The sequence below is a fragment of the Cupressus sempervirens genome, chromosome 3 (genome assembly GCF_028749045.1).
Source record: "Cupressus sempervirens isolate cs-2001-9-10 chromosome 3, ASM2874904v1, whole genome shotgun sequence".
In the NCBI taxonomy this organism is placed as follows: Eukaryota; Viridiplantae; Streptophyta; class Pinopsida; order Cupressales; family Cupressaceae; genus Cupressus; species Cupressus sempervirens.
This window is the reverse complement of record NC_143120.1, coordinates 223525966-223547639: the sequence shown is the minus strand read 5'-3', so window position 1 is coordinate 223547639 and position 21674 is coordinate 223525966. Positions and strand designations below refer to the sequence as shown.

Below are 21674 nucleotides of genomic sequence, written 5' to 3'. Positions count from 1 at the left end.
TATGAAGATATGTTTGTCGTCCCCCTTCTAGTTTGGATGGTTGTGAGTTCTATTTACTAGCTGATACGTGCTCACTCTATTTGGATTAAGTAAAATGTATGTAAATGAATAAATAAGTAATGAGATGCATTCAGTTTGTTTCATTTATTATCTTCCCACCTCTTTATATTAGCCCTAACTGTCACCGACATAACAGTGGAGGTCAAACTCGTAGCACGACTTAACAGCATTCCCCCCCCCCTGTGTTGGTTATTTTGTTGAGCCTTCTTTATTTTCTAGGTTTGTATCATTTCAGGTTATGTGTGGATTTACGGCCATTGCAAAGAGGAATCTACTAACTTTTATGGCAGAGTGAAAGCACATTTGTGCTTCATTCCTCAAAAAGGCATAAACTTTTGTACAAGGAAGCCAAGAGTTAATAGAGTGCTACCTAAAACCCTCCTTCCAAACCACATTGTGAACAAATACATTTAAGAATAAAAGCAAGCAAATGAAGTTGTTGGAAGGGAAAACTCTTCTTATCCATTACAAAGTAGTAGGCCTTCAAAGAAAGGAAAAATATCATCTATGTCTTCAACTACCAGTCCCAATGAACCACCCGCAAAGAACCACCATTCTTGCATTCTCTTCAACAACAAGTTGTAAGAAAGAGAGTAGTGGGACCCTTGGAAACATCATTTCAAAATGAAGCTAGAGTCATTGTTGATCAAGCCTTAGCGAAATGCGTCTATGCAAATGAATTGTCATTTAATGTTGTTCACTCATCGTATTGGCAATACATGGTGCGAAAAGTTAATGAGGCTCCAAAGGGGTTCAAGGGCCCTAGTTATAAGAAGATACGCACCACTTTATTGGATGATGAGGTGGCCTGTGTAGAGGCTTCCATGCTGCCCATCAAGGATTCATGAATCGAAGCAGGCGTGACAACAGTATTAAATGGATGGAAAGCTGCGAGAATCGTTCTTTGGTGAATGTTATTGCAATGTCCACAAGAGGTGCAATGTTTTTGAAAGTTGTGGATTGTGAAGGAAAGGTGAAGGACGGTCCTTAAAACATTTGACTTCATACATGCATCCTTAAGATTATGCAATCACTTAAAACTTGTAGGTTACTATTAAATGAACTTGTAGAAATGTAAACATGAAACATAACAAATTCATCAACACAGTTGACATAATGATTTATGTGGAAACCCAATTTGGGAAAAATCACCAGTAACATGCTACTCTTTTTCACTCTTCTAAAGTGATGCCCTATGAAAGGCCAACCCTATTAAAAGTTACAATACACATTGTTAAATATGACTCTGTTAAAGGATTTCAATCACCCTGTTAGGAGTGAGCCTTGTTAGAGGACTTTAAACCATTCACTTGGAATGTCACCCAGTTAAAGGATTTATAAATGATTGTTAGGTCAACCTTAATCCAAAGTGTTGGGTGGATATTTTGCAACCAACAACTTTGGATAAAAATCCAGTCACAAAATAGGATGACCAGCCACAGCGTGTGAGACAGAGTCTCTCCTACCTTAAAGGGAAGGCTCCCCCTTCTCACCGTTCCTCAGATCAACTCAAGGTAAGCAAGAAGTTGAGAGATTTATAAACAGAGTGTTACTAATATCCTTTCTTCTTAACTTTCAAGAAAGGAACCACTTACTCATAGAGGGAATAATGGGCGAGGTGAATCTCTAACTGCACTTCTATCAAGAGCTGGAAACAGTGATACCGATAAACTTTTACTAACTCAAAGGCTAGCTAAAATGTACCAGTTTGGCTCTACGTCCAGTCGTACTTCTATATGGAAAAACTTTACAATTAAGGCACAAGGACTCCTAAAAGTGAAAATAACTTAACTATTTTGTGAATTAAGAGAAAAGTATAAGCTACAGACAAAGCTTCTAGCTATATATTTCCACAACCGCTCCCAATCAAAGCTTCGGCTCTGATTGTTTCTTAAATCACTATGCTCTTTTATTAAATACAAAATAATAACATAAATCAAGACAATAGGCACAAATTACAATCAAAGCTTCTAATTTGCTCTATCACAATTGTTTCCAGTCAAAGCTTCGAATCTATTTGCTTCTTTTACTCACTTTTCTCCCAACTTTGTACTATACAATCAAAGTTATGCTTGCACAAATGTGGCAAAACTTTCTTGCATACAACAAAAGATGATTTTTACAATGAGAGGGCACTCCTTTATATAGGCATAGGAGTTGAAAAAAAGGTGGAGGAAAAAGTGAGAGCAACTCAACCAACTTTCACCTAGCCTAACTACAGAAAATAAAGAGTTACATGCAAATGCACATGCAACTTGCATTACATCCTTTTACATACATGTAACTTGCATTGCATGTAATTACACATCTTCATGTAATGCATCCTCTTCAACTACTTGGCGATGCTACCCCAGATGATAACAAGATTGGCAGTTCCTGTACTGTGTACTGCTGCATTCACCTTGATAACCACGGTCTTGCGTCTTTTGATAACCTCTGACTCTCTTTGATGAATTGTCCGTTGTCATTGAAAACTTGATGTGATCAAGCTTTTTTTGTTCAAGTTGTCGTGAATTCTCCTTTGTAGATCAATACATTCTGGATTCTTTGAAACTTTCAAAACCTTCTTAACAATGTCTAGATGCACACTTGGAATAACTTTCCATCAGCACCTTTACTCTTTTTTTTTTAAAGTGTTTGGCGCATGGGAATGCGTGTGCTGATTTCCAAAATGTGACTTGGGCTTTCAAGATGTCATTGCACGAAAAATGGATTACATGTAAATGCAACATGTAACAAGGGGTAAAGGATGAGATGGAAAGCATGAAAAGATGCAGAAACATGGGAAAGCATGTATTTGCTCATGGAGGCGCGAATGCACATGGAGGGATGGAAATGAAAAATGGGATTACATGCATGTGCAGATGGTCAATGAGATGGAATACATGTAATCGCATTTGTCGGATGAGATGTGAAGTATTATGACATGGAAATGGAAAGTGGAGTGAAGTGAAACGTGCTCAAGTTCTTGGGAAAGAACTTGCAATTTCTCCAAAATGGAGGGAAAACCGAAATGCAAACAAGCAAAACACAAAAACAAGCACAAAACAAACGCATGCCTTTGACAAAAGACTCAAACATGTCAAGAAGAAAGCCACTTCAATATGCAAATTCGAATTTGGAGTTTGGGAAAATTCCAAAAGTGTGAAAATGAGAGTTTTCATCCTTTTTAAAGGCAAAATGCAATTTTTCATGGCATATATATGGACAAATGGCAATCATCAAGCAATAATATGCATAGAAATACCAAGATAAGCACAAATTAAATAACAAGAAAGAAAAAGCCCACTTACATGAAGATTAAGTGCCAAAAATGAAGGAGAAAGAGCCAAAATAGAAAGTTTTATAGACTTAAGACCAATTCTCCCTTAAATCCGGATTTTCAAACAACATTTTGACCTTTTCCGCACTTGCATGTAATGGACATTCAATGGTCAAATTTGACATGAAAAGGCCAAAAACATGGTCTCCAAAGACAAGACCACGCATTTAAAACTCAAACACAATCCCTCTTGATCAAAGGTATGGGCTAGAAATGCATTTTTTTGAGTTTTTTGAACAAAAACGTGACTTTTAAATGCAAAAAATCTGGGCCGTTTTTGCAGAAACATGGCAAAAAAATGCATGTTTTAAAGTCATTTTTGACTTGGGAATGCAAAAACGACTTTCCCAAATGAATATGCATGGATCAAAAAGCAAAAAGTGGCTTCAAAATGCATAAATGGATTAAAACCCCAATTTTCCGAACATTTTAAGCAAAAACGTGATTCATAAAAAGATATGAAACAAAAACGTTTTGGCTTCTAAAGTTGAAGATGTGTATCACAATGCAATGACAAACACTTAAAATGCCAAATCGATTTGGATTGGAGTAAAAACATGTATTAAAAATGGATTTTATTGAAGATTTTTCCAAAAACGTACCCTAGATTTGGACTTCCAAAAATGTTTTTTAAACTCATTAAACTCATTTTTGATGGAAGCAAAATGATCACCAAGCAAAAATGCCTTGAATGCAAAAAATTTCGTTCAAATCCATGAAGAAAATCTTGAGTTATGGCCAAAATCGGATTCTTGGGGAGCAAGAGCACATTTCCTTCTCAAAATCGGACATTTTAATGGTCATTACATATTTTAAAACATGTCTTCATGAAAAATCGGACCTTTTGACGTCGCTTGCATGTTTTAAAATGTCTCTATGCAAAATCGCACTTTTTGGAGTGCATTACATGTTTTAAAACATGCTCATGGGCAAAATCGGACCTTTTGAGGCCATTTACATGTTTTAAAATGTGTCTCACCTTTTTTATGCTTAAGCACAAAAACTCTACTTTTCATGTCAATGCATCAAAAAGGTCCACTTTCATAAGCTTTTGATGTAATGGTGTAAGAATTTGGCTTAGGCCAGAATTCACCCAAGAACTAAAGAACTCAACACAAGCACACAGTAGACCAAAATAGGCAGAGTATGATCAGAATGACAATATTCATTCAATAATTGGATGCAAGAGTACACTAAGAGTGCCTGAATATAAAGGCCTCAGGAGAGCTTCTAGAATGCATAGAAGTCAGCACCATGATATGTCATACAACTAGGCACATGTCCACCAGATATGGATTATCCTCTATTAAGCACGGGATTAAGTGCGATGATGTGAGGATAAGCCTACAATGGTGTAGCACGCAAATCAGTGGTGTAGACAACATGTGCTAAATGAGGAGCGTGAAAAACTGTGTTGTCATTATAACAACTCAGTGAATGATGCATACTCCTGTGTTGTAGACACCATGTGCCTAATTAGAGTTGCGTAATTCAATGAGAGTTCACAAACTCCTAAGTGTCTCATCTAAAATAATAATAAAATAATGCAAAATAATTAAATAATGCATTAACCTAAGTAAAACTTAAGTGTAATAAGTAAATACTTATTTACACCAACACCCCCCCTTAAGTGCAAGTTAGGGGAATGCCCTTAAGCTTACGAACTCTAGGATGAAATGCAATATGGGTCCCGGCTACTAGGCCATGTTAGGTACCCATGTACATAATGATATGCTATCTCCCATAAAGTGGGGAAAGAGGGAAAACCTCGTGGGAAAAACCCTCCCCCAAAAAGAGAGATAAAGAAGGATGCATTGATGGATGGAGTAATCAAGACCCCCCCATTATGACATACATCCAATATATACAGAAGAGAATAATGAGAAGAGGCAAAGAGACAGGATGGGCTCCCCCCCCCCAAAGTAGAATGCTGAACAGTGAAGGCTCCAATGAAGAAGCTGATCCAAGACTACAAAATGGTGTTCCTCCCCTTAGGAAGAAACAATACCAAAGGTACAAGTGAGACGCTTCCGCTGTGCGTGGAAAGAATCCCATGAATAAGTGATGTCTCTGAAACCTGCTCAACTGGCTGAAGAACCTATCCCAAAGAACTGTCTATCTCTGCAACTGATGAAGAACCCTGCTGCAACTGCTGATCATAAGTATCAACAATCACTTCAACCTGTGACGATTGATCCTGTAGAGAATGAGCAAGAGAGTCGGATGGAACCCTCATGACAACTGAAGAAGGTAATTTTGCATCAAGAAGAAGAGGCAAATGATCAATACTGTCCCCCAAATCTGTCATTGATCCTGTATCTGGAAGACTAGATGTACCTTGTTGTTCTGGACCTATCATTGTGGCGATGTATGCATGCGGACTGAACTGAAGAAGTGACCTCTCACTGTATCTGTCGACAGAACTCCACGTGTCTGAATCTGTTGAAGCACTATCACTGGTGTCACTATCAGTATCCACACTGTATGATCTGCGAAGAGGAGTAGAGGACGAGCTCGGAGAACTTTCCTCAAAATGTACATCCTTCTCCACAAATATCTGATGTGTCTCAGGATCTAGAAGTTTGTATGCCTTCACACCGTCTTCATAACTAATGAAGGTACAAGGCTGAGATGACTATGCCTTGCGACCCCTAGAAGATCTCTTTGCCCATACAGGACAACCGAAGACTCTGAAGTGTGTCACAATAGGTTTTCTGCCACACCATGCCTCAAAAGGAGTTTTGCCATCTAAGGCTGGATGAGGAGAACGATTAAGAATGTGAGTGGTACTGGAGATTGCTTCGACTTCTAATGATGGATCTAGAGACTTGGCATGAATCATGCAACTTGCCATAAACTTAAGAGTTCTAATCCTCAAAGCTGCAACATCTGCCTTATGCGGACTGAATGCTGAAGGAGTCTGAAGATCAATGCCCTCATGTCTCCAAAAGTCCTTAAGTCTTTTGTTCACATCCATGTTACCATTGTCCATGCCGAGTATTTTGATGGCCTTTCTGGATTTTCGTTCGACATGAGCCTTGAAGTCTAGAAATGCGTCCAAAACTTCACCCTTACTATGCAGAAAGTAGACCCAAGTGAACCTTGAAAAGTCATCAACTATGGTAAGTATGTAGCGACCCTGGCTAAATGCAAAAGGACTAGCTAATACCATGTGAACCATCTAAAGAACACTTGTTGCTCTAGAAGACTTCCCTCTTTGTAACTTCCCCTCTGGATGCATATCCACTGAATCTGATGAACATTTGCCCTTAGAAAAGTTGATTTGAGGTAGACCTTTCACCATTTGGTATGTGCAAAGTTGCTAAAGATAGCGATAGTCAAGATGACCATACCGCTCATGCCATAATTGCATGTTTGAATTAGATTGAGTTAACAAGGCCTTTGAAGGAGACTTGGGTACAAAATGCAAGAAAGAGTACAACCTCTTGTGATCATTCACTTTTCCTACTGCAACCAAGGAATTATCTTTAAGACTGTGCACTTGAACTGAGTTAGGAAGGAACTCAACTCTATGTCCATCTCCAAAGTGAGTGACTTGGTAGATTGAAAGGAGATTTGAACTTAGGTTTGGAACATAGAGAACCTCTTGAAACTCTCCATTTTCCATTTCCACGTTTCCTTTTCCTTCAACTTCCATTTTGCTATCATTCCCCATGAAGATGTGTGGTACCCTTGAGCGATTCAATGAAGAAAAATCCTCCTTTGAAGAACCCATATGATATGAGGCACCTGAGTCAAATATCCATTCCTTTGAAGAGTTTGCATTTGCCATGAATGCTTGCCCTTTGTCCTTTGAATTTGAAGAAGATCCCTTCTCCTTGTAAGCATTAGGCAATGGAACATTATGTTTCTGCATGATGTTGGTCAATTCATCAATCTTTTTGAGATAACACTCATGCTCTTCATAACCCGATTTCTTGCAATAAGCACACTTCTTCTTCTCCTTATTATTGTTGCCCCCTTTCTTGTTGGAATTCGAGGACTTGCCTTGTTGATTTGATTGAGGTGTTGTCTTTTCTGCATCCTCAGATTTGCTCTTCCATTTCTTTTTACCCTTTCCTTTATTTGAAGATTGGCCAGCTAAATGTTGAGAACCCTCATTGGCCACCAATGCTTTGGACTGAGGTGATTTGAGAATCCCCATTGTTTTCAACTTCTTTTCTTCATCATCCAACAGTTTTGCATATTCATCAAAAGTGACTTTCTTGTAGGCAGACCCTAAGGTAGTCTCTGAGGTGTTAAAAGAAGATACAAATGTGGAATATTCCGATGGCAGCTTGTTATGGATGAGATAGATCAGTCTGTCATCTTTTATAGAGTTCCCACAATCAGTAAGCTTAGTCCTTAATTCATTCACCTTGATGATGAAGTCCTGTATTGAGTCATACGACTTAGGATCTAAGGAAACTAGCTCCTCTTCAATTTTGAACACATCCTCTTCAGACACTGTACCATAAAGGCTTTCGAGGGTATCCCAAGCTTCCTTGGATGTAGTACATTTTTTGATTTGATACATGATTTTATCATCTACCCCCAAACATATATCACTTAGGGCTTTTCTATCCATGGCTACCCAATCTGAAATTTCACTTGTTGATACATTATCACCTACTGGTTTAGGAAGAGTACCATCTACATATTGTGAAACTCCATTATGCATTAAGTGATACAACATTTTGATTGACCACAAAGCATAGTTATGAGGAGTTAATTTAGGAAACTTAAAGTTGCCCATAATGCAGAAAATGAAAGAAAATTGCAGAAAAGAGAGAACACAACACGAAGAACACCCCTCTTTTTCACTAAATCAAGAAACCCCCCAAAAATAGATGCTTTGGGCACTTTATCAGTAGTGCAATTACAATGGGCCACTTGCCAATTTTGGCCTTCGTGGACTTCTGATCTTGCTTATTACAACCTCTTGATAGAGTACAAATTTGAAACTTAACAATGTGCTACAATTCTGAAGCATTACGAAGCAAAGAAAGGCCCTATGCTGAAAGTGACAATTTTGTCCACACAACACTATAATCTAATGCCAGATTTGGAAAGTAGACAAAAAAATACGCACTTTCAAAAAAAACGAAACCTGTTTTCGACTCCAAATGTGCCCATACGGAGCGTTTGAAGTTGCAAAATGCAGGATTATCCAGTACAATCACCAAAAAACGCAAATTCTGAACAATCCGTGCACCAAAACCAAAAAATAGCTGCACCACTGAAAAATTTAAGAAATTTTATGCAATTTCAAAAAAAATTGCACCTAATTTGGAGTCTGGATGTGCGAGTTATGGCCTCTTGAAGTTGGACTGCTAAAACCAAAATCAATTTGGTGAGGGGTTGCACCAGCAAAAGAGGGGGTTAAATTTGACGGTCATACGGCCGTTGCAGCTATTATAAAACGGCCTGATTTGACGTCCAAACGGGCGTCAATTTTAAGGTCATGAAATTGATGATGTCAGCAGAAAATTCGGCCACCTAGATGACCTGGTAGCTGACTTGGCCGGTCGTACTGTAGGGTCGGTACGGATCGTACGGAAAAAAGGCGTGGGATGATGACGTGGGCGTACGAACCGCTGATTAGGCGCTAAGTCGTATATGACTTTGAGCGCTAATTGTGTCTGATGTGACAAGGGGTTCAGCAGCAGACGTGGCGAAGCGGGCGAACCAGAGATCACCGCGTGGTAGGGTTCGACTGCAGACTGGGTGCCAGAATGCCAATTTCCCGTCGTCGGTAATTTAGCAGCGGTCGCCGGACTATATACAATAGTCCCACATGTGTGGGCTGTGGGAAGTCTGCGTAGTTTATAAACAAGCGTCCGCAAACATAGAATGCCGGTCGTCGGTTCAAACTTCGTCGCCGGTGAGATGGGAATGTCGGCCGGTGGGTCGATGACCGCTGAATATGTTGACGGAATTTGTTGCCGCGAAATATGTAGCAGCCGGTGTGAGGCAGGTCGCCGGCCGGATGTTTGAATGGCCGGCCGCGAATATCACCGCAAGTATTATGTGGCGAGACTTAATATGATAAAACCGCAGAAATAATTTAAAAAACCTGCGAAATAAATAACAAATATTCCGCCCAAATATGCAGACTGGGGGTTGATAGCCCGGCTCTACCAAAAAAAAATTTCTTTGCCTATAATCCAAAAAATAATTTCGAAAAGGCCAATAATTTCAGAGAAATAAATAGTTCAGATCCGAAAAATAAATTATTCAGATCAATGAATTAGATCATACCCAATTTTGCAAATCAGTGCCTTCGGGTGTCGGTTTGCAAAAAAAATTTGCCTCACGATCAACTTTCACTCAAGATAGGCAAATTTATAGTCAATCTTCACCGAATTAGCGCTCCGGACGCAAGGGAGAGGTCAAATCTGGCTCTAGACGTTCCCAATTTTTGCGGATCCTCCGGAATCGAGGTGCTGAATCATGAACAATCTCGAACGGCTAAGTGATGAGAATCCTCCTCAGCTCTGATACCATGTAAGAATTTGGCTTAGGCCAGAATTCACCCAAGAACTAAAGAACTCAACACAAGCACACAGTAGACCAAAATAAGCAGAGTATGATCAGAATGATGATATTCATTCAATAACTGGATGCAAGAGTACACTAGGAGTGCCTGAATATAAAGGCCTCAGGAGAGCTTCTAGAATGCATAGAAGTCAGCACTCTGATGTCATAATACTAGGCACATGTCCACCAGATATGGATTATCCTCCATTAAGCACGAGATTAAGTGCGATGATGTGAGGATAAGCCTACAATGGTGTAGCACGCAAATCAGTGGTGTAGACAACATGTGCTAAATGAGGAGTGCGAAAAATTGTGTTGTCATCATAACAACTCAGTGACTGATGCATACTCCTGTGTTGTAGACACCATGTGCCTAATTAAAGTTGCGTAACTTAATGAGAGTTCACAAACTCCTAAGTCTCTCATCTAAAATAATAATTAAATAATGCATTAACCTAAGTAAAACTTAAGTAAGTGTAATAAGTAAATACTTATTTACACCAACAAATGGCATGAAAAGTATCCTCAAAAATGAATTCTATATGTAATAACATGAAAAGTTTCTACTTTTCATAGTTTTTACATGCAATTGCACATAAAAAGTCCACTTTTGAGGCCTTAAAGTCATGTATTTCACTTAAAATTATAAAAATGTCCTCTATATGGGTCAAAAATAATATTCATTTATCATATTATTCAATATAACACATAGACATTATTTTAAAGTGACATTTAAATAAGTATTTGATTTTAAAACCAAAAATTTAAAATGTAAATATATAGTTCTATAGCTATTTTAAGTGAAAAATTAAAAAATAACTCAACTTAAAATTATAACATAAAGTGTACTATAGTCACTTTAAGTTATAAATTTAAAGTAAAACTTAAGAACATAACAAAAAGTGAGTAAAATGCTATATTTTTGAAAAAGTGAATGTCAAATTGAAAATATAACATCATTTTTTTAATTTGTGCTTTTGCATCAAAAAGGTCCACTTTTTGGGCACTAAAATGACTATATCTCTTGACTAACAACTCTAATTGACCTCTACGTTAGACCGACTCGAAAGGGAAATCGAAAGGCATTACATGAGCAAATCCAAAGGACTAAAAACAAACAAATGCAAACTCAAAAACAAAGAACAAACTATGAAGGCTTCAAAAATCAAACAAAGGCTCGACAGAAAGCAAAACGAAAAAGACTTGACGAAGGCCTTCAGTAAAACAATTTGATATTTGAATTGAAATAGATAAATCGATCAACATTAAGCAATTGAATATCAAATTCAAACTTAGAGAAACACGAAACTAGCTTGAAAAAGTTTCGTGTTGTTACCAACCATTTGTGGTGACAAAATGCAGGACAACACAAAAGATTTACCCTAGACTGATACACTTATTAGAGTAACAGCAAGGCTTGATCTGATAACAACTTACAACTCCATTTGCAGATTACAAATCTATGTTTTAGTCCTCTATTCTACTTGGCATTCACTCATTGCAGCTCTAATAGCTTGTTCACCCTTCAAGCATTCGTATCCTTAAGCCTTCTTGCTTAACATGCCATTGCAAACTCTTCTCTTAGGTCACTTGATGAAGTAAAACCCTTGTCTCCTTGACTTCCTTAGGTTCTCGCACATGAGAACCTTGCTTCATGACCAGCCATTCCTATATATAGGAAATTAAGATCTTTTTGCCACTCATTCTCCATCGTCCGATTTAGGGCTATGACAGATTAGGTAGTATACAATGAATCTATCCCACATTCCATATCTTTTCTAGAAACTTCTCCTTGAATCCTCTTTGAATTCACCTAAAAAGGGTTCACCTTGAATTTTATGCCTCCAGCTCATCAATCTTATCTTCCACCTGGTTCACATAATCTAAGAAAACAAACTTGTCGGCTCAAATCCATCAAATTCACAATCTTTTAAATAATGCAGCCACTCGGCATTATCTTGCTTCTAATGCTCAGGACATACTGTGTTGCTCGGCATCCTCTTTACAATCACTCGGCACGAACTAAAGTTTACTGATGCTCGGCATCAACTAAACTCTACTCGACATCCACTGTTCTACTCGGCATACACTAGAATAGACTTTTACTTAGCTCCAACTGATTTTCTATTCGACTTGCACTGACTTTGCTCGGCACCTACTATCCACACGGTCAAGCTTGGTAGACAAACTTTGTGTAACTTGTTCTTCTAAACTTTCTTAGTGTAACTAACCTTTGTAACCTTAAGTAGATTATCAATACATCATGTTATCACTGTCTTGACTGATTCTTGTACTCTTTTACATAATCATAACTCAACCTTTCCTCTAGGTGCTATTGTTACATTTTTTGATCAAATCCTCTTCACCAATCAAATAAATGATAGTACTTAAATTGTATAAGCAGTTGTCTTACCAGCAAATAGCAAGTTTAACATCAGTGACAAAACAATGATTGAAACATATTGATCATACATGTATATTCTCAACAATCTCCCTCAAACAATCTCTCTCTTGAATTGTTTTGAATCTATTCTCAACAGATACACTTGCCGTTTAAGACCTTTTAGATCCCTCCTCTTCAAGATTCCTTCTTTGGACCATGAATATGCATGATCTTGTTCCTCTTTTCCTCTTCTCTCTTACATCTTTCCATCCTATCCTTCTGGCATCTTCCCTGGTTTTCTATGGCACCTAGGACATGTCCTCCTGGAACAAGTTGATTCAAGTTGACCTAGTCTAGATCAAGTCAACCTAAGTTGACCTGGTATGGACTAGGTCAACCCAAGTCAACCTCATCCTCTTAGGTCAACATACTCCTAGACAAGGTTGACCCAAGTTGACCTAGTCCTTAGAAGTTTTGGATCTTGGGGCTCGAATGTCCTAGAGGTATTATTAGTTTGTGATCATTATCCAATCAATCTATATTGTTTTCACGCTTGAAAACTCATTTATAAGGAGACTTTGGGGCTTTATTTCACATCTCACTCATAATTCAAATCTCAAGATCATTAATGCACTCAAGTTCTTTCTCTCAAGTAAAGATTTATGCCTTTTGCATTCAAGGAGTTCAAGCATTCAAGCAAGGAGATTTCTATCTAGCATTGAAGAATCCTTTGTCACTATTTCCTCTTCAAGATCTGGCATATTATTGGTCATAAAGGAAGGAAATCCACATTGAAGCATCCATCTCCTTCTTCATTGATGCATATTCATATCCATGGCACCATGATGGAATTATGGTAGATCTGTTGCAAAGAGTGAAGACACCCTATATTCCTAATTCAAAATCTACACTACAATTACATTACATACACTCGGGCAATCCTAACATTTATTTCATTCTTTACAGTCATTTACATTTACATTTCTCATTTACAGTTAATTCTTTAACTTAGCTCTTGACCAAGGCAACCCCTCATCAATCCCCAACTCCAAAACTTTTTTTTTTCTATGGTGATTTGCAGGTTGGCAGTGAAAAGGATAATAGATATGGAACCTATAGTTCACAATCTTTTTGGAGTTGTCAGTTTTGGAGTTGTGGACTACATCAACTTTGGTTGTAGGACGTCTTTCCAAGTCAATCTACTCCTTTAGTCTTGAATTCTGGGGAGATTTTTGGGTTTTGTTCCTTTTGTCATTTTATTTCAAAATTTACAGTCGGAAGTTCACAAAAGATTGAGATCCTAAAGTTCTTGAGAGAAAATGCATCTTCCTCTATGCATTTTTAGGTGAGTATTTCATATTTCATTTCCTTTCATATCCTTATCCTAGATTTGCATCTTAACTGTTACATTTCCAAGCAATTACCTCAATTTCATATTCACATTATCCTATCAAAGGGTCGAAGAGCACATTTCCTTGTATGGTATTCCTCCTATAATCTGGATTTAGTACAGGCACCCTTCCTCTTTGTTGACATTAAGGTCAATTTGTCTATTAGTAACTTAACACTTAGTCAGTTGGTTATATTGCTACCAAGCTCTACAGTTACTACCGAGCTCATCATTCATCCAACACTGTTAACCAAGTGTTCAATTGCTACCGAGCTAGGAAGTCAGAATGCAGTTCATGCTGAGCTTCACAGTGTCTATCAAGCATGTGAGATAGTTTATAGTATAGCCCAAGCATAGCAATGTCTATCAAGCTATCCAGTAGAAGTGATGAAGAGCAGTACAAACACATTTTTTTGACACCTTGTGATGTGCACTACTCAACCTAATGCTGCAAAAAATTGGCACTAAGGTTGAGTGGATGAAAAAAAGTATGAAGAGGTGCAAGCTATCCAAATGTTTGTACCACCATATGATGCAGGCCATATTTAGACAATTCTCAAAATTGGAGCTCTTGAAGGTAAGTTCAATTGTTTAACATTTAAAAATGTTTTAGGAATCTAGTCACTTTAGTTTAGTAAACTTTCTATGTTTTTAAATTTAAATTTTAGTCTTAATTTTTAATTTTTAATTTATTATTGCTTTGATCTTAAAATAGGTTGTTGAGACCCACTTTGCCTCCAACACTATTGCTTTGAGACACCTTGTCAAGGTTAACAAGGCATTGTCTAGAATGATAACCAGTGCTAATTGGAGCATATGGAGGCAATCTAATAGTGCCAAGGCAGCTGCCATTAAGGCATTGATACTAGATGACTCTTGATGGGATCGTGTTGAGTGCATTCTGAAGTTCACAAAGCCTATATTGAGCATGATTTGATACACTGACAAGGATAGGCCTTGCTTAAGTAGGTATGTGGCATTGACTCCATGCTTGAGTATATTAGAAATATCATAAATGAGAGAGAGCAAGATCCTGATAAAAAGTTCTCAAAGGAGCTCCAAGTAATCGTGCTAGACAGATAGAACAAAATGACTACCCTTTTGCATCTACTTGCCTTTGCATTGAGCCCTGGGATCTATAGCCAATCGGTTCTCAAGGGGAGTACCACTAGAGTTGCCACATACAGAGATCTTGTAGTTGCTCAAGGGTACAAGGCAGCACTTCAAAGACTCTTTCCCATGCACCTACAACCTGCAATGAAGTCTAAATTTATGAGTTTCGCAAGCATCAATGATTGTGTTCTTGAAGCTCTTGAAGACAAGAACAATACTGATGCTCATAAATGGTAGTACTTCCATGGACAAATGTACTAGCACTTACAACCCATTGCCATCAAAATTTTATCACATATAAGTTCTTTAATCTTAAGATTCTAATATCTAATTTCATGTTGATAAATGCTTAAAACTCTTCACTCTATAATTTCAAATTTATAAATCTTGATAGGTTGCTAGTTCCTCATCATTTGAGAGGAATTGGAGCACATACTCCATCCACACAATGAAACGCAATTGACTAAACTCCAAGAAGGCAGAAAACTTGGTCTTTGTGCATTCAAACTTGAGGCTCACAACTCACAGAGAGAATACTTACAAAAAAGGGGAGGCAAAACATTGGGATGTTGAATCAAAGTATACGGAATTGGAAGCCCACTTTGATGGACTTGCAATTGATGATGGTGATCGTGAGATACTTAGTGATGTTGAAGTTGATCCTGAGGATGCGCCTAAGACTACTAATGCTGGTGGCACTAATTGTGCTTCTAATCTGCAACTGCATAATGATGATAATGTGTTTGATGATTTTTTATGATATTTGATCACATGACTGATTAGTAATGTTGACATTACTGTTTTTGATCTGAAACATGATATGGTTGTGCATTTTGACATTTTGTTATGTCATTCGAACTAAACCCTTAATATATGTGGAAGTGCGTTTCGCTAAGTTGCTTTTATATTTAGCATAGTGGTGTATGAACTTATTTGCTGCAGCATATATATATATAATTGAGTGAATGTCAAACCCACATCCAAACCAGAATCCAAACCGGCAACTTAGATTTTTAGTACTAATCCTATGGTTTTCCTCAAATATAAAACATATATATAAGTTTAATGTTTGAAACCAAAAATACCAACCATTCTACACTTGCAATAACTTTTACTTGGAAGATTTTCAGAAAGAGATAGTTGGCTTCAAACATTAAGGGAAAATCGTTAAAACTACTTCACGGTTCATTCAAACTAAAGCATTAATATATGTGGTGGTGTGTTTCACTAAGTAGCTCTTATATTTAGCATAGTGGTGTATGAACTTATTTGCTGCAGTATATATATCAGTATGTATATATATATATAAAATTGAGCGAATGTCAAACCCACATCCAAATTGGAATCCGAACCAGCAAGTTAGATTTTTAGTACTAATCCTATGGTTTTCCTCAAATAGAAAACCTATATATAAGTTTAATGTTTGAAACCAAAAATACCAACCATTCTACACTTGCAATAACTTTTACTTGGAAGATTTTCAAAAAGAGATAGTTGGCTTCAAACGTTAAGGGAAAATCATTAAAACTACTTCACAGTTTATCTAGAAAAGCCTCACAATAAACCTGACAGTCAACAGCTGTAATGCCAATATTTACAAGACACTGCAAACCCCAATCACCCACACTGCCTGCTGCGCAGTTGTTTAAAAGTCATTTTTTGTAGATATGGGATAAAACGTTGCTCAGATCCATGGCAAGCTACATAATTCTCTAGTTTCAACTTGTCAATTATTAGCAGCTATAAATATTACATCATATAGATTCACAAAAACAGTCGAGTTTAGGAACCTTGAAAACAAGGATTTATAGATATTGTACAGTTTGGTGAGAGTGTCATTTAAAGGAAAGCAGGTGTATGTAATGTTCCCTTTGTGAAATAGAATTTAATAATAAATAAGAATAATAAAGTTAAAATATAAATAAATAAAAAGTTAAATAATTATATATTATAATATTATTTATAGGTTAATTTAAGTTAATGAGATACATAATGAAGAGTTGTGACTCCCTCAACACAAGATATAAAAGGGAGGAAGGGAGAAAAAGGAGAGCATAAGAACTAAACATACATTAATGGAAGAAGAAAGGAACATAAAAGTAACTCTTTCAAAGGGCAGCAATGATCAAGGGTTATAACTTTTCAGAAGGGTTGTGACTCTATCAAAGGGCAGAAATGTTGAAGGGTTGTGACTCTTTCAAAGGGTGGTAATTGGGAAAGGTTGTGACCATTGCATAGGGGGCAGACGTGATAAGAGGTGTGACTCTTCCCCCACATATTGGAAGATACAACTCAGAGAGATCAACTCAAAGAATAATATATTATTCTCAAAGCCACAATGAAAAGTTGTAACTCAATCCTTATGAAAGATGGTGAGCATTCCACCAATTATTACAAATGAGGATTCATTCCAGGCATTGAAATGGATATATTGTGTTGTGAATCAAGGGATAAATAATTGGTAGTCAATCAGCAATCAGGACTCCCTAAAGGCAGATCAGAGAATAACAATAAGCAGATCCGAGTCTAGGGTGTTACATTATTTTATTTTCGGTAATACAAAAACCATGATTAATTTATCTCTGTGATTTTAGACTGCATCTGAGTCTGTTAAAAATAATTATTTAGACATGAACTAAATCAAGGGAATGGGAGAGAGTCTGCAATTAAGAAGATCCGCTAAGGGAACACTTCTGTAGTGGCAGTTAAGGAAGAGCAGCTAAGAGGGCACCCTAGTGCCCTGTGAGACAGAGAACCACTAAGGGCACCCTGTTGCAGTGGCACTTCAGGGAGGACAGCTATGAGGGCACCCTACTGCACTGTGAGAGAGAAAACCGCTAAGGGGCACCCTATTTCAAGTACCTTCCCAACTCCTATGTCAAGGGACTATTGGTGAATTATAGTTAACTCCAACCATAGAAGAATGGAGGACTGAATGGAGGGAGAACCATTGTCTTATGGCACCTTACCATGCCTCCTTACTCCACATCTTCTATAACTAGAATTCAAATACAACTTAAGTGCTGCATTATGATGATGATATATTCTCTTTAATCAAACCCTTAATCTAGTTATAAAAAATATTTACATTGTAATCTAATCCTCTCTCTCTGTGTGTGTGTGTGTGTGTGTCTGTGTCTGTGTCTGTGTGTGTCTCTGTCTGTCTCTGTGTGTCTATGTGTGTCTGTGTCTCTGTGTGTGTGTGTGTCTGTGTCTGTGTGTGTCTATGTGTGTCTCTCTGTGTGTCTCTGTGTGTCTGTGTCTCTGTGTGTCTGTGTCTCTATGTGTCTGTGTTTGTGCCTCTGTGTGTCTGTCTCTGTCTGTGTGTGTGTGTACATTTGTATTCATGCAGTGAATGCAGGATTCAAGTGTATGTGTGTGTGTACATTTGTATTCATGCAGTGAATGCAGGATTCAAGTTATGGATCGCACAATTAAAGAAACCATTTGATTGGTAGACCATAATCCTAATCCCTTAAAAATGTGATTTAGGGCAGCTTCTAGGGCAAATTAGGAAGCGGACATCAAAATGTATCTATGATGTTCAACTTCACACAATTCAAGCAAATGCAGCTGAGCTACGACAAACTCAATGTTATATAACTCATTTCGTCCTGTAAATCCTACATGGTCTCCTGAGAACCTAAATATAAATACTTCAGATTCAATAAATTCTTTAATTTCGGTTCAACTGGTGCATCACTCAACGCTTGTATAATGCAGTTCCTGGAAATGGCACCCACCTCCTCGTATCTAAATTGGACTATTCATGATGAGATTTTATCAATTTTGATATAATTATGAAAATATTAAATCGGATCAAACACTAGAGGAATTTTAAAATTGGGCAAATAAAAAGAATAAAAGCTTTCCGAATAACATAATTGAAAAAGAGAAAATTTGCCTTGCCAAGAGTGTAAGCGAGAGCAGAACCCGCAACCCCTGCTCCAACAATAATAATATCCGTTTCTTCTTTCCCTTCATTGTCATTCTCGTTGAGCAGGGTATCCTGAATATGCATTGTCAAAGATGCTCCTCTTGAATTCTTCTTCCTACGCAATATAAGCCCAAAAGAAAGAATTGTCCCCAAAAGCAACGCAAATACCACTGGAAACCCTAAATACTCCATTGGAATTTTAAAAGCAGGAGATCTAGATCAACTTCCAGTTTTCTGTGATCGAATTACTAAAACATGGATGTCTCGGTTTTCGTGATCGCGCAGAGAATTGGCGTGTAGGTTTTATTAAACAAAAGAAGACGTTAGCTCGATTTTAAAATTAAATGAAACATATGAGCTTGCAACTTGTTAGCTTGCTGTGGATGCAGGAAAGAAGTGAGCTGGCAACTTGTTTGCGAGCTACAATATTTGAATAGAAAATAGAATATGGAAGGACACGGCTAGTTTAAAATAAAATAATAGTGAAAAAAGGAAAAGAACATACACATGAAGCAATAAAGAAAAATATTCAATGAATAAATAAATTAGGGAATTAACATGGGACGTGGCTATCCTCCTTATAAATTGTATCATTGATTAATTTTTTTTAAAATGAAAAATATGATGAATATTTTTTAAATTTCAGCATTTGATCTTTATGATCTGTACGAAAACGACAAAATTTTTGAGAAAATTTCGTTGTGTTCGTGAATCCGAAAAAAATCATGTTTGACTTTTTTTTGGTCTTTGGTGCATTTGTCTAGAGAGCAACGTCATTAACACAAGTGTTCAAATTAACCTTAAACAGGAAATCAAAAGTTTGTAATGTATGTGTGTGTATGTGTGCGCGCATATATATATGTATGTATATGTATATGTGTATTTATATGTATGTGTATATACACACACACAAATAGACACACACATATATTAGTTTTGATAATAATGTCTATGGTAATTATAGTTTATAATGTTCAAGTTCTCTACAAGTTCTTATTGTGAGAATTCACAAGTTCTAAGTAAAAAAAATTATCCACGTATTTACTAAAACATGCTTCCTACTCAATACATCCATAATCCATTAATGATCCTTGGGAAACTCAAAATATTTACAAACAATATAATTTTTCATGTCAAGAATGGGTTTGTCTGTCTTTGACACCAAAAACATGCCATTGATATGTAAAACTAGACATTCAATTGAGAGACTAAAAAAATATCTTACCCCATGATCTAATATGAAGCCTTTATGGTACCATGTCTATCATAAGAGGCCCTATGTGATCTTCATCATCATGGTATGTTATGTCCCATCTCCACCACTGGATTCTGGTTGACCTTGAACTCTTGTCATCTAAAAGTTAGCTTGAGCTCTTCATGCACTTCAAGGACAGTCATTTGGTATTTGTTGCTATCCAATCTTCTCCTCCAGCTTACAAAAGGAATAATTTCTTCCTTAATTGCTTCCACGAGATCCTCTATCCCTTCAAAAATGTCAAAACCCAGACCATGAACTACCAACTCAGTAATCCCTACAAGCCAATGAGCATTTGGTCATCAACCAAAGAGTGTATGACCCATTTTATGGTCTGAATGTCCTCTACAATTTCAAGACCCTGCACTAGCATAATGGTAAGGATGCCCAAATCGTCTATTATTGATGTCTTGCTTCAATAAAATAGTTGCCCAATAATTTCAAAGTTGCCTCTAGATTACATCTTGTTGAGAATTATTTTTACACGACAACAACTGCCTAAATTTGAGATGCAAATCTTAAAAGAATAATTAGATTCTTCCCAAGATTCCTTTAGGTTGTGTGTAAACTACCAAGGTAGCTTAATTGAAGACTTGATGTGAATTGTTCACGAGGAGGCCTTTGCTAGCTCATTAACTATAGGCTGCTAGACAAATTAGTAACACCACTTTTTTTTTATTTTTATGTTTTTTCAATGAGAATCAATTCTACCAATGCAAATTATTCTATTTCTAATATGAGTTCCTATCTTAACCAACTTTCTAAAAAGTCATAAAAGGTACCAAGTATTAAAGCAAATTGTTGAAACTGAACCCTAACAGACATAATCCAACACTATATCATCCAAGGAAAATTAAAATGCTAGCAAGATAAAGAAAACCTGCAAAATATAAATCATAATTACTCACAATTCACACCATGTAGTGGACAAATATGAAGATGTATCATAATTTGAATCTCTAATACTAAGTCAAGGTTAACTCTGGAGATTCTTAACTACCAAAAAGGTTGAAAGACCCAAAAAAAAGGATCCCCATTTTGTGCAAGTGCTCAAAATGGAGCATTTTTTGTAGAACAACAACAACTGGCCCCAATAAAAGGGAGAAATGGCTAGGGTATTTTTTTATCAAAAAAATCCTCTAAACTCTATCTTACAATAAACCAACCACAAGTATCACTTTGGAAAATAATCTCAAGCTAACTTTCATTATTGAAGTCATTTATCGTCACTTCTGGTGTGTGCATTTTTGTATTCATTCCTTCGAGACCTTGGTGAAGATCACTTGGATAAGCAATAATCAAGACCAACCTTCACCTAGCAATAAAGGAGTTGTCAATCTCAATCACCTTTCTCCACTACCATTTAGGCATCTATAACTCTGGTAGATGTTACTAGAGTCACCCTCCTCTATCTTTTGACAAGATTTGAATTCTTGGTATTAGAGAGCTCTTTTCATAATCAACTTTTATTTTCATCAATGGTGACTTGCTTGAACCATTATTCTCTAAATGTGCCACTTCTTTAGTTGGATTCATTTCATTACCTTTTGATTCACCAAGGCAACACTTAGGTTATGCTACCTTGGTATTTGAATTTATAATTTTTCTTTTTCTTTTTTCTTTTTTGAACTTTCTTCAATAGACCTAGGTAGTGCTTAGACCCAGGCATTTCAA

General features: G+C 36.9%; 1 protein-coding gene across 1 annotated transcript in view; it reads right to left on the bottom strand.

Annotated features, from left to right (window-relative positions):
• Positions 1-19176, bottom strand: part of LOC149565641 (squalene monooxygenase SE1-like) — a 61339-nt gene extending 42163 nt beyond the window's left edge. Inside the window, exon 1 of the mRNA XM_089819153.1 lies at positions 18713-19176. Within this exon, the coding sequence (XP_089675279.1) occupies positions 18713-18937 (225 nt within the window). The 5' untranslated portion in view covers positions 18938-19176. The remainder of the gene's footprint in view (positions 1-18712) is intronic.
• Between the last annotated feature and the right edge of the window lie 2498 nt (positions 19177-21674).